The 14,998-nt window shown below is 38.0% G+C and overlaps 1 protein-coding gene across 1 annotated transcript in view; it reads left to right on the forward strand.

The window, feature by feature from the left end:
* The first annotated feature begins 383 nt into the window (after positions 1–383).
* MEIKIN (meiotic kinetochore factor) overlaps positions 384–14,998 on the forward strand; it is a 69,774-nt gene continuing 55,159 nt past the window's right edge. The window contains exons 1-5 of the mRNA XM_041762486.1: positions 384–516; positions 623–710; positions 1,241–1,328; positions 3,228–3,285; positions 11,071–11,205. Coding sequence (XP_041618420.1) covers positions 384–516; positions 623–710; positions 1,241–1,328; positions 3,228–3,285; positions 11,071–11,205 — 502 coding nt within the window. The remainder of the gene's footprint in view (positions 517–622; positions 711–1,240; positions 1,329–3,227; positions 3,286–11,070; positions 11,206–14,998) is intronic.

Raw genomic sequence — 14,998 nt, forward strand, 5'->3', positions numbered from 1 at the left:
TGCGCCACTGGTCCTACAACCACTCGCGCCCACCCTCAAGGCCCTGAACGCCGCGTCTCCAAGGGGGCGGGGCGGCCTCCAGGGGGGCGGAGTCTCCGCCTCGTTACGCCGTTTCCCAGAAGCCATCGCGCGGCTTGGTAGCGATTAAAAAAAGGGCGGGAGTCCGGCGAGTGGCTTCAGTCAGTCGGGCTTTGGCGCTGTGGGCTTTCTGCTTCTCTGCGCCCCGTTCCTCTCCTATTGCTCCGCAGGCAGCCATACTGCCTGGGCGGTGGCGCACTGCCTGGGCGGTGGCGCACTCTGACTGTAGCTCGTTACCTCAGGAAGGCGAAGGGACAGGCTGTGGGGGGCCAAGAGGTCCCCGAGGCCTTGGGGGTGAGGTGGCAATGTGGTCGCTGCAGGTCTATACCCGCAAGAAGCGGGCCGGCCAGAGGCTCAACCTAACCCCAACACCGGACCAAGGCCCCACCGCGAAGGCAGAGCCTCCCCTGGTTCCAGGCAGAAGGCCCTCCGCGCACCGTAAGCCCCAGCTGGGAGGCCGGTGACGAGGTCTTGACCCACAGACACTCAAGGGCGGCAAGCGCGCCTCCCAGGCTTTGCCCTGAAATATGTCGTCTTTTCTTAGGCCTGAAAGGGAAAATGCACCGTTTGCAGAAGATCTCGGAGAAGGCCGAGTGCAGTGGGCGGGGAGGTGGTGGCCCTAGGCCGCGGAGGTGCGTAGCCACTTAGTGCCTGGCCCAGGCCTTCTGCCTTCTCGAAACTTAGTCCTCATTTTCTGCCTGGAGCCTCTCATTCTAGGAGTCAACGAATTGGCTCCTCTCAGAGCATAGACCCAGAAATTATTTGAGAGAGAAGGCGAGCAAGAGAGCAGGCCCAGGGAGAGCGAATCCCAAGCCGACGCCCTGGGGAATGCGGCTTGATCTCAGGACCCATGAGATCATGACCTCAGCCGAAATCTCTAGTGGGAGCTCAACTGACTGAGCCACCCAGGTGCCCTTGGAAAGATTTATTAATTTTTCTTAAGAGCAGTTTTGCCAAGTTACTTAAAAGCAAGTGAGATAAAACCTTCAGGAAAGCATTCATACCATCAGCAAGTACTGGGTACAGGTAGTCCACTGGGGTCTTTACTTTTCCTTAATGATGTCCCCAAATAGCCTTTAAGGTTCCAGTGTGAACTGTGAACAGAGACGCGGAGAGCCAAGTCCACACCATGAAAAATTAATTGTGTTGTTTGTTTGCCTAGCACTCCGTTAAGAGTTACAGGACAGAAAAGCCTGCAAGAAAATATCACTAATGAAGAGCCCGCGGATGAGAAGACTGCACCATTGAGTGTATGTATGTTCCTTGAATGGACCTTTGATATACTTAAAGCAGAGACCAACCGGTAACCAATGTGCCTTCAGATTAAAGTACAATAAGGTTTTTGTTCAGTAAAGACTACATAGCTTCCTAGCGTTTTTATAAACGTTGGTGTTTTCTCTTTAGATAGGGCCTTGAATTTCTGATTCTGTGGATTCATAGCCATATATATACATATATATATATATGTATATATTTCTTTTTTAGTTTCCCTCGACAAAAATTTGAGAAATGCCCATTAGTGACTAATTTTCTATGAAACAGGTATATTTAAGTTTTCTTGGTAACTCCGTAATGTTTAATAGCACTTAAACCATTTTAAAACCATTTTCATTCTCATTTGACTTTCCATTAACAACTAGAAACTGTTTATTATCATCAGAATATTATAGAACTTCCTGGTCTACTGTATGTAATATGGATTCCATATAATATTTTAAAGGTATATAGCAGTAGTTTGGAGAAACTCAGATTTTAATTTTTTATTTTTTTATTTATGATAGTCACACACACAGAGAGAGAGAGAGGCAGAGACATAGGCAGAGGGAGAAGCAGGCTCCATGCACCGGGAGCCAGACGTGGGATTCAATCCCGGGTCTCCAGGATCGTGCCCTGGGCCAAAGGCAGGCGCTAAACCGCTGCGCCACCCAGGGATCCCCCGAAACTCAGATTTTAAAAATTGCTTGTGACTCATCTATCATTAGCATTAAATAGTCGTGTTCCAGTGCTTTAGCTTACATATCTCTCTAAAACATGTGTTTTGGGGGTGGGCAGTTCCAACAAAAGGCATTTATTCAAAAGGATTTTACCCCAGATTTTTAACAGTGTTAAGTGTTCCTTGTAGATGATTCAGAATATGCAAAAAAAAAAAAAAAAAAAAAGTTTAAAAAGTTTCTTCTAATTTTAATGTATTTCTTTACATTGCTTTTTTCTGTGCCTTTTTTTCAATTTAGAAAATTTTATCTTTATTGTATATTCCTCTAACATTAAATGGTCTTCAAAGATGTGATTTTTAATGTCTGCATAGTGCTTTTTGTCTTAAAGATAGATATACAGTAATTTATATAACTATTTTCCTGGGGTTGGAGGATTGAGATTGTTTCCCAGGTTTTGCCATTTTAGATATCAGTGGACATTGTACCACAGAAGTTTTTGTGTACCTTAAAATTGTTATCCTAAGGCAAATAACTTTGTAGGGAATCAGGGGTTGGATCATGTTTAAAGTTTCTGATTTGTGTTGGCCACTTGGCACCATTTTACCTGATACTTAAAAAATACATATATTTGAAAGATGAAAAGTAGCCTGTTATTTGATATTTCATTTCTCTGAATGTTAGTAAACACTTCCTTCCCTCATTTTATTAGCCATTTGTGTTTCTTTTTCTGTGAACTGCTTATTCATTATATGTTGAAGATAATTACTCTTTTACACACATGTATAACAAATATTTTTATATTTTTGTGTTTGCCTTTGATCATATTTCTGGTATTTTAGACTTATCAGTCTTGTGATTTCTTTTGCTTTCATATTTAGAGAAAGAAAAGCCCTTTTTCTCTAGGAGTTCAGAAGAATATTCACTTTTAACTTCTGGTTGCTGGTTTATCCCACAGTAGGTAGTTGATAGCATATTGCTGACTCTGTAGATATGTCTTATTATTATATTTTAGTATCTACTTTTTAATTTAATATTAAATATCAGATCATGTCTGTGATCAGTAGGCTGAAAGAATCTATTGCATATGAAACTGACACACAAAGTTGATATTAGTTTTTCTCTATCAAAATAACCAAATCAACATGATAAAATAGTATAATATGAAAATATTCAGTCCCATAATTTGTGTTATATTTTAATTCTTATTTCCCTTAGGAGTCAGTGCCTGATGACCTCCAGGTTGACAGTTCATCCAATAGTGAGCTAGTATCAGGTAAGACTGTCAGATGTGAACTCCCTCAGCTTTGTTTCTTACAAATATAAGCATCCATCTAGATTTTTGCCTCATCTTCCCATCTCAGTGGAAGAGGTGTCTTTCTTCTAGTTCAAGGTGAATCCTTCTGCCTTTACAATGGACCTCATCCTCAAAGCCTTCAAGAACACACCAGTAAATCAAAATTGAGATAAATACTACAAAAGAGATTGAGTTGAGTATAACTAATTGAGTTTAATTGGAGAATTTAGAGAAGGCTTCCATGAGAGAACAGCAAATGAATTGAGATAGGAAGAAAAGGAGAAAATACCTTGCAAATTAACTGAGTAAGAACCATCCAGGCAGGGATCCCTGGGTGGCGCAGCGGTTTGGCGCCTGCCTTTGGCCCAGGGCGCGATCCTGGAGACCCGGGATCGAATCCCACATCAGGCTCCCGGTGCATGGAGCCTGCTTCTCCCTCCGCCTGTGTCTCTGCCTCTCTCTCTCTCTCTCTGTGACTATCATAAATAAATAAAAAATTTAAAAAAAAATTTAAAAGAACCATCCAGGCAGAGGGAACGGCATGTGCAAAGACCCTAATATGGGACTAAGACTTATGTGTTCAGTGAACTGAAAGAAAGCCAGTGTGGCTGTGGTACAGAGAGGAGGGGGAAATGCAATAATAAGACAAGGTTGAACAGACAGGGGCCTTACATAGCCTTGTAGGCCATGCCAAAGATATTGGTGTTTGTATTTGGAGCAGCAAGAAGCCACTGAAGTCTTTTACATAGGAAAATATATGATCACCTTGGCTGTGGTGTGGAAAGAAGCATGAATGGATGCAAATAGACCAGATGGGAGGTTATTACAGTAGTTTAGGGGAGAATTGATGGCACTTTGTACTAAAATATGATATAGGATATATATGGAAAGAAGTGGGCATAGCTCATGACTATTTTAGGAACTGAAACTGCCAGAATATGGCAAATGAAGAATGAAGGAGATGGAGGGATCAAAATCAAAGAGATCTGTTTCAGGCTTGTGTAACTGGATGTAAGGTGGTATCATTTATTGAAAAAAATATTGCTTGAGGGAAGGATCATAAGTTATGTTTTTAATATATTATGAGTACTTTTAAGATGACTAAGTAGAATGCCAAATAGGCAGTTGGATATAGAGGGCTGCTGATAGAAATTTATGAGCCATTTACATATTGGTGTAATTGAAGTTATATTTAAAAACAAGAAAGGATTCCATCAGCACACCAGAAATACTGAGGGATTCTTAAAACCAGATGAAATCAGGGATCCCTGGGTGGCTTGGCGGTTTAGTGCTGCCTTCGGTCCAGGGCGTGATCCTGGGGACTTGGGATCAAGTCCCTCATCAGGCTCCCTGCCAGGAGCCTGCTTCTCTCTCTGCCTGTATCTCTGTCTCTCTCTGTGTCTCTCATGAATAAATAAATAAAATCTTAAAAAAAAAAAAACCAGATGAGATCAGATTGCTGAATATTTGAAGAGCAGAGAAAAACCACTGCTGAATTAAGAATAGCGCTAGAGACATTTGAAACAGTTGTTCAATAAATACAAACAAACACACACCCCACACACATGCACATACAAACTACTATAATAAAAGGACCCTGAAGGAATTGTCAAGGTGATGAATTAAACACTACATTCTGCCACTATGTGGCCTGGTTCCTCCTCATCCCTTTTTTTTTTTTTTTTTTTTTTTTTTTAGTTATTTTTTTTTTAAATTTTTATTTATTTATGATAGTCACAGAGAGAGAGAGAGAGGCAGAGACACAGGCGGAGGGAGAAGCAGGCTCCATGCACCGGGAGCCTGATGTGGGATTCGATCCCGGGTCTCCAGGATCGCGCCCTGGGCCAAAGGCAGGCGCCAAACCGCTGCGCCACCCAGGGATCCCATCCTCATCCCTTTCTTACATTGGAAATGTTGACAGCTACAATACTTGCTGCCAGGATAAACCCTGGGAACTTCTCCTAAACAAAGTGAACTAAGGGTTTGGCTCATATGTGTCGATTTTGGGGCTGGAGTGAGAACCAGAAGAGAGTCTGAAGAAGATACAGATTGCCACAAAGGTAGCAGAGGGAGAAAAAGGTAAAAGAGATAGATTACGCTTATGCTTGTTAACCCCAGGATAGAGATATAGTATGGCTCTCTGAAGTGGGATTTCTGATAATGGAATCTTGTAGTATATATATTAGCCAATTAGGACAGTAGCCAAGTAACCTACAATACTCAGAAAATACAAGAAGATATCATCATGCAGAACATAGGTTCTCAGAATGTCTCATCACTCTTCTAAAAATCTCCAGAAGTAGGCTGCTGTTTCAGAATTTATATGCACTGCTATACAAGTAAAGATTCTTAAGTAGAGAACAACCAGGAGCAGCCAAACCTTTGAATAAAAGCAGTGGCATGGAAGAGAGGCAAAAAATGGAGCAAACAATAACAAATGGAGAAGTAGTGAAAAACTTTAAATATCTCTTTAAAGACAAGAGGCCATTGGATCTATAATATAACTGTCTGCTTTAACAAAAATTATAGTCCCCAGAAACTAAAAATATCATTAAATTTAAAACCTCATTAAATGATCTGAATGTTGAAATGAGTTCAGCTCAAAATCAAATTAAATAGCTAGAAAATAGAATATAGGAACATTTCCTAGAATATAGTACAAAAGAATAAGAGATGTGCTCAACAAATGTGTCTCCTGCCCTCTCCCCTCTTTACCTGTTTAACTTCTACTTGTTCTTTAAGAAAAAAAAATTAGATGCTGTCTCTACTGGGAAGTTCTCCTAACCAGAGTTTTCTCTTCCTACATGAATTTGTTCTTTCCTGGGAATTCTGTGGTACTCTCTGTATACTTCTGTTAGGACTCAAAACAACAGTATTATTGCTTTTGTTACTCTTGGCTCTACAGCCATTGAGAATAAGCCTTACCTTTTATGCCCATGTTTGGGACATGATATAATTTCAAATCCTTGTTGAATGAGTTTTATACGCTGTTTAGAGAAAATAACCTATTTAACCATAATTATTATTTTCTTAAATTATAGTTTAAATACACAGTATATGTCCTTGGTTACTATATTTATCAAGTTGATGTGTAAAAGATAGAAGGAAATAGAAAATGGACTGTGTCCAATTTGCAAACTGGTTGTATTCTAAGGTGTCATTTGTTGATTGATATTTGAAACCTGGAATACTTTTTTCCCATAATAAAATGTAGATGATTAGGTTTTTAAAAGCCTACAGAATTCCATTTAATATGTAAGTAACTGTTTTAATTCTGCCTTGGAATGTAATAATTTTGCAACATGATGAAAATTAATTCAGGACTTTATATTTAGGATGGAAGATTGAACATAGACATTTACTTCTCCCTTTTGAAACCTCACTAAATTATCAATTAAAGGATAAAAAGAGCATGAAACCACAAGGTAGAGAAAAAGAGAAGACACCATATTCTAGCAGTAATGCCCTGCTCCCTATCTAAATACCCATCAGTGAAGCCCACTACTTCCTAAACCCCACTCATGAATTTAGAGTTTCTAATTGCTGTTTTAGTGCCTCATTCTTGAACATTCAAGAATTACAGGGCATTTAATGAAAGCTTTTAAATGATCACTAAATAAATGAAACCTAAACAAAAGAAGCTTGTAGGACATACACATTGCAAGGAAATGAAAAAATTTAAAAACCATGTTTTCATTATCCTCGGGATAATGAAATAATAATAATTCTGAACATAATGAAACTATGTATCCATGAAATGAGTACAAGGTACTATGAAAAGGAGCACTTAGAGAACAGAACGTATTCTTAAAAAATAAAAATACAAAGTCAGAAATAAAACATTCTAGGATGTTTAGGATTGAATGATAAATTTAAGGAAATATTCCAAAAATTGAATAAACATTAAAAGATAAAAATAATGGCAGTGGTGACATAATTCTGTGAGTATACTAAAAGTAGCTAAATTGTATACTTTAAAAGGTGGAGATTTATGGAATATGAATTGTATTGTATGCAATGTATTATATGCTGTTTTAAAAAGAAAAATGAATTCAGACATTCTAACGTCTGAGAAATTGTAGTTCTAGACATTATAAACAGAAAGGAAATTATTAAACACATAAAGCTAGAAATTTTTGTAGAATAAAAAATGATCATGCGTATATATAACAAAAGAACCTATCAACTGCCCATTACAACGAATGAAAAAAAGACCCATACCAAGGCACAACACAATGTGACTTAAAATCCTCAAGGATAAAGAGAGAAATCCTTCAGTCTTCCAGAAAAAAAATTGTTGATTACAAATAAACAATGAACAATATGAATAACATTGAGTTTCTAAAAGCAACTCCAGAAGCTAGAACATGGTAGGAAAATGCATTTAAAACTGAAGCAAACTGATTTCAGAGATAGAATGGATCTTCAGCCAAAATTTGGTTTCAAGATTGGTGATGTCACCCATATAAGCAAGAGGGTAGGGAAAGGTTTGTTGCTCATATAATGAAGCTTTCTAAAGAGAAGAGCATCTCTTGAATAGGACTGAAAATGGCTTGAGAGAGCAGGGAGAAGAAACCGGGGGGGGGGGGGGGGGGGTTAAGTGGAGCCAGAATGAGGTTTCCTAGACATGGTTTTTACCTTGTAGCCATTGCCAAAAGATGGAACATCAGGACTTTCTTATCAGCTTGCCCAGATGTGGGACAGAAGGGGAAGAGACAGCAGTGAGGTTTAAATTTGTTAAATATTATAAAATGGGATAATTTGTTTTAATATATTAATCTAGAATACTCTGCCAAAACACTCGAGTGTGAAGATAGTATAAAGACATTTTTAGACAGGTCTTCTACCTTTTCCCAGGAAACAAAGGAGATACTCCAACAAAACTAGAGAAGAAATAAATAAAGAAGAAATTAGGGTATCTTGAAATCAGAGGCTCTAATACAAGCAATATGTGAAAGAATTTCTTAGGCTAATTCCAAGAAGACACTTGTGCAGCTCACCTAGAGGACAAGAAGTCTGAATTTGAGCAAGCATATTGAGATCTCCAATAGCAATACTTCTTTAGAAAAAAAAAGAAGGAAAGAAGAGAAAGAGGGAATGAGAATTTGAAGAAAGAAGAAAAAAAAGGAACTGATAACTTGGAATTTTTATTGAGAAGATATTTATACTTCTGCAAGTATTTGGGATAAAATTCTGATAGGTACTTGGAAAACTAATTTTAAAATTGGATAATCAATAACTGAAATAAACCAACTTGTAGCAAAAAGGTCTGAATATAGCTCATAGTACATAGCTTAGGTATAAATTATTTGAGCATTCATAATAATAGAATTGTTGAATAAATTTTAATTTAGAAATATAAAGGGGGGTATTAGAAGAAACAATAAAGTTGAAAGTAGTGTAGTTGTTTCTGTATATTAGGGAATTATTGGGGTGGTGTTAGACAAGAGGTTGCTGTTTTTATTACCAGCCTTGTAGAACAATTTGATTTTATAAAAGTATATAGTATAATTTGATATAAATATAACTTTATTTTTTGTATATTTTTTATTGGAGTTTGATTTGCCAACATATAGCATAACACCCAGTGCTCAACCTGTCAATTGCCCCCCTCAGTGCCCGTCACCCAGTCACCCTAACCCCCTCGCCCACCTCCCCTTCCACTACACCTTGCTTGTTTCCCAGAGTTAGGAATCTCTCATGTTCTGTCACCCTCTCTGATATTTCCCACTCATTTTCTCTCCTTTCCCCTTTAATCTCTTTCACTATTTTTTATATGCCCTGAATGAATGAGACCATATAATGTGATATAAATATAACTTTAAATGCATTTACATTTCTAACTTGTGGCTCTAAGAACAACCTTCCACTGCTATAATCATGAATATTTATTTATTCTTTTCTCTACCCTACTATCCAGATGGTGAGTATGGGATTTTCCTAATTTCCTTTTTTTTAAAAAATTTTTTTATTTATTTAGTCATGAGAGAGAGAGAGAGAGGCAGAGACACAGGCAGAGGGAGAAGCAGGCTCCATGCAAGGAGCTTAACGTGGGACTCGATCCTGGATCCCCAGGATCAGGCCCTGGGCTGAAGGCAGCGCTAAACCACTGAGCCACCCGGACTGCCCAATTTTCCTAATTTCTGAGCCTGACTTGAACTCTGGGATTTGGTGTAAGGGATGGCTCTACAGTAGTGTGTGGTATTCGTGGAATTTTGAAAGCTAGAAGGCAAGAGAGATGTAACCACACATGGTGGTGGGAGGATGAAAACAGTGAGAAGACTAAAAAGAAGTAAGGACAAGGCCAAGACACTGTAGGGTGCCTGGAGAAGGGGAAGGAAAAGAGCTCAGAGGGATAACCTACCTCTGACATCTGATGTGGTGAAGAGGAGGTTAGATTGGGTCAATCAATTTAAGTGCTGAGTGGTGGCTAGAAGATGAGGCCAGATAGGAAATCATTGTCAACTTTAAGGATAGGATTGGAGTGGAAGAGAAAGATGTGGTGAGGTCAGAGTGAGAAGGACAGAGTTGTGCCTCAGGTAGGTAATGGATGAGGAGAGATAGGCTCTAAGTCAGCCTCCTGGCAGGAAAAATAAATTTATCAGAGTCATGCTCCCCTTTTATCCCTTAACCCCCACCCTGTCAATTTTTATTTAGTGTTAACATATATTTTTTCAGTTGAAAGTGTTTAATAAATGCTGACTGGAGCAGACTATGTTTTCCCTTTTCTTATTAAACCTGTTTCTTAAGTTTTGGTATTAACTTCTATCCCTGTCATTTATTTGAAAGTTCTTCACTGTAGTTCATTCTCAGAGGGATAACTTTCAGACCCCTTAGTCTGAGAGATTCTCTGTTCAAATATTTTGCCTCTTTTCTTATTGAGAGGTTTTTTTATTATTATTGAGATTTCAGGGTTATTTATATTCTAGATGCCAACCCATTTGTAAATGTTTTCTCTTTATCTATGGCTTATCCTTTCATCTTAACAGTGTCTTTCAAAATGAAGTTTTAAAATTTGATCAAGTCTAATTATCACTACTATTATATTATGAATCATCCTCTTAGTATTATAAGAAATCTTTGCCTGCCTCAGTGTCATGAAGATTTTCTCCTTTTTTTCCCTAGGACCTTTGTAGTTTTACGATTTACATTTATGTCAATGACTCATTTAGAGTTAATTTTTTATGTGATGGAAGATATGAGTGCAGATTTTTTGTTTTGCGTTTGCATAATAGATATGTAGTTGCTTCAAGATAATTTGTTTAAAACAGTGTCCTTTCTCCACTGAATTGTCTTTGCATCTTGGTAAAAAAATCAGTTGCTCATATAAGTTTGAGGGCTATTTCTGGGCTTTCTCTTGAATTCCTTTGATCTATTTGTCTATGTTAAAACTCATTGTTTTTTAAATGGAATAACTAGAATACTTTTTCTTCTTAGCTAGTTAGTTTACTATTAGTGGGTTACTTATATATAAAACTTAAGTTTGGGGGTAAAAAATCACAATTGAACCAAAGACGGGAAGGAATAAATTATAAACTTAGGAAAGCAATGGAAAAAGATTATAATGCTTCCTTTACATCAAAATCAGAATTATTTTCTAAGGTTGAAGTTACAGTGGTATACAGTAGTATGCGTTTTCAGTTGTTTGTATAAATAGTTTTACATTCTCTCTATATAACTGCATGTATGTTACTACAAATAGGAATTTCTAGGATTTTGAATCTGTTTACTATTGAAACATTGTACTTTTTGTTTATTCTATAGGACTAACTTCGCAGCATATTTCTAGTTCTTTTCCAAGCTATTCATTGACAGACTCTTACACAGAATACAAGAGTTTTGAAGAGAGCTTAAGTAGTTTTCCATCACCTGAACTCTTCAGAGGATCAGATTATTTAGGTAAGAAAATAATTTCAACCTAAAGCTGACTCATAAAGAAATTGTTCCTTTTTCCACAAATCCTCCAATGAGTAATGTTCCTTTTGAGAAGGTGTGGTTGTTTTCCTCACCAAAACCTCCTTCCCCTGCCCACTACTGTACTCTGTGCTTAATCACATAGGACTATACATCAAAAGCTACCAGAGAGATCCCTGGGTGGCTTCGCAGTTTAGCGCCTGCCTTGGCCCAGGGTGCGATCCTGGAGACTCGGGATCGAGTCCCACGTTGGGCTCCCTGCATGGAGCCTGCTTCTCCCTCTGCCTATGTCTCCGCCTCTCTCTCTCTCTCTGTGTGACTATCATAAATAAATAAATATTTTAAAAAGAGAGAGAGAGAGAGAGAGGCGGAGACATAGGCAGAGGGAGAAGCAGGCTCCATGCAGGGAGCCCAACGTGGGACTCGATCCCGAGTCTCCAGGATCGCACCCTGGGCCAAGGCAGGCGCTAAACTGCGAAGCCACCCAGGGATCCCTCTCTCTCTCTCTCTCTATGTCTATCATGAATAAATAAAAAATAAAAATAAATAAAAGCTACCAGATAAGAAAAGGATGAAGATATTAGGAGAATGCCCCAGAAACAAGCCAGTTTGCATGATAGTATCCCAGAGATGCTCACAATTTGGCTGTACTGATACTTGTAAAAAGATATGTCTGAAATGTGAAAGATGTAGTGACTACTTTTTTACTCAAATGAAACATGGAGATTTATTCTTTGGGATGTTTTAAAACACAGGAACTCTGGACTGTAGGATATTAGGCACTGTTAATAGCAAGGATATGTGATATTTTGAAATGTTGGTCCAATTACTCATTCCTCTGTGGTAGTATTATACATCCATACATTTGCCATATCCTCATAGTAGGTACAGTGTAGGTCCAGTGCTTTGGAAAAGCAATGGAAATGTAAGTTGCTTTGAGCAATAGGCTATTGGTGAGTGAAACATAAGCAGATCTTTGAAATATGCTTAAATGATTGAGCTTGTACTCTTATACTTTTAACATTGTGAGAAGAATATATCCTAATTAGCATCTACCTCTCCCATGGGGACCCCAGAATGAGAGGTATGGAACAGAACAGCCACAGGCAACCTGCAGATTGCAGAGAGCTGCGCCAGCTAATCAGCAGATCTGTAAATTGAAGCAGACCTGCCTGAGCCAACCATCAGACATGGGAATAAGAAATAAATGCTTTCATTTTTGCCAATGAGATTCTGGGATTATTTATCAAATAGAAAAAGTCAACTGTTTCAGATACTGTACTGAATGAAGAAGAGAGGGAATTAAAGTGTACATTCTGAATTGTGGTATCTTCTCACCTAATGCCTGTACCATCCCAACCCAAAATTCTGTTTTTCTGCTCAGCTTCTAGAATGCTAGCACCCAGACTTGAACCTTCCACACAGAAGAATGCAAGATTCTTTCCTAAAAAATTTGAGCAACCCTAAAGAAAATATCTAATGATACTGACCTCAGTAGTGCTTCAATGAAACTAACAGTAACACCTTACCATGAAGCCAACTCTGTGACAGACCCCAACTAGGCCACAGAGATCCCAGGTAGCCTTTCAGAGCACCCTCTTAAATACGAATAGAAAGCCAAGAATCACTGGACCTCTCAGGAAAGCTTCTAATAAAAAACAGAGATCAGAACAAATGAAGATCTAGAAGTGACATCAGCAAAATGTTGGAATAAGAAGCCCTGTTCCCTCCTTCCCCATGGACACACAGATTCAACAGTACTACATGGACTTATTACTTTAGTGATAAAGTAAATAGTGATATAGTCCACTAAATCTGGAAACTATTTGAGGAACTCCTGCACCCAGGCATGTATGAGATTAGTGACGTCAAAGCCAGTAGGAAAATTCAAGACACTCTCTCACCATAATCCCTACCCATAACTCATTGCCACATAATTGGCAGGAAACCCCCAGGTCTGAGTTTCTCCCTGGGGAGGGAAGAAAAGAACTGAACTGTGTCTGAAATGTAAATTTGCTGAGAGTTTCCCAAAGGATTGGCTACTCTCTTGCCTGTCTCATAGTGCTGCCCAGGGGAATGGCTTCTGTCTCATCTGTCTCAGAGTGCTAATAGGACCTGGTATATATATTTTTTTTAATAAATTTATTTTTTATTGGTGTTCAATTTGCCAACATATAGAATAACACCCAGTGCTCATCCCATCAAGTGCCCCCCTCAGTGTCCGTCACCCATTCACCCCCACCCCTCACCCGGGACCTGGTATATTCTAGATGACTGTTGGCCACTAACAAAAATATGGTGTGGGAAAGCTTAAGAGACTCATGGAAGACAATAAAACAGAACAATATATACTTTATAGGAGTCTCAGAGGGAGAAAAGATGAAGGGAGAGAGAGAAAGGGGGGAATAAAGGAAAGAGAAGGAAGGGGGAAAGGGGAAAGTAAAAGGGGGTAAAGATAGAGAGGGAGAAAGAGAAAGAGCCTGCCAGAAGGTTTATTCATAGAAATAATGGTTGCAAACTTCCCAAATGTAGGGAGTGAAATTCATGTCCAGACCTAGGAGGCCCAATGAATCTTAGATAAGATGAACCAAAGAAATCCACACAAGGCGTCATAATGAAATCATAAAAAGTCAACCCCCCCCCCCCAAATTAGCAAAAGTCTAATAATTTTGAAAGCAGCAATAGAAAAGCAACTTGATGTGTACAAGGGAACTCCCATTAGACTATCAGTAGATTTCTCAGCAGAAACATTGCAGACCAAAAGGAAGCAGAATGATCCAGTCGAAGTGATGAAAGAAAAACTGTCAACCAAGAATACTATAACCAGAAAAACTATCATAAAAACCTATCATTAAAAAAAAGAACAATTGAATATTATTCGGCCATAAAAAATAATAAAACCTTGCCATTTGCAAAGACATGAATGGAGCTAGAAAGTATAATGGTAAGTAAAATAAGTCTGAGAAAGACAAATACCATATGATTTCACTCATGTAGAATTTAAGAACAACAACAAAAATGAGCAAAGATTTTATATATATATATATATATATATATATATATATATATATATATATATAGAGAGAGAGAGAGAGAGAGAGAGAGAGAGAGAGAAAAACCAGAAACAAACTCTTAACTATAGAGAATAAACTGATGGTTACCAGAGGGAAGGTGGGTGGGTGGATGGGTTAAATAGGTGATGGGGATTAAGGAGTGCACTTGTCCTGATGAGCGCCAGGTATTTGAAATAAAAGCTTGAAGAAAAAAATAAATGAAGAGATAGAGTTTCCTAGACAAACAAAAGGTGAAGAATTTAATCACTAGACCCACCTTACAAAAAAAAAATTGGTAAAGGGAGTTCTTCAAGTTGAAACAAAGGACTAAATAGCAACACAAAAACATGAAAGTATAAAACTTACCAATAAGTTTATAGACAAGTACAAAATACCTAATGCTGCAACAGTGGTATTTAAATCACTTAATTCCAGAATAAAAGTTAAAAGACTAAAGTATTAAAACAACTATAATAGAAATATGTTAATGGATACACAATATAAAAAGATGTAAATTATAACAGTAACAAAGTGTGTAAAGGGAGAAGTAAAAGTATAGAGTTTTTGTATATGATTGAAGTTTCGATGAGCTTAAAAGACATTGTTAAAATTTTATATAAGCACCATGGTAACTATATAGAAAATAATTATAGAAGATATACAAAAGATTGGGGTGCCTGGGTGGTGCAGTTAGTTGGTTAAACATCTGACTCTTGATTTCAGCT

Source organism: Vulpes lagopus, chromosome 7 (assembly GCF_018345385.1).
Source record: "Vulpes lagopus strain Blue_001 chromosome 7, ASM1834538v1, whole genome shotgun sequence".
NCBI lineage: Eukaryota > Metazoa > Chordata > Mammalia > Carnivora > Canidae > Vulpes > Vulpes lagopus.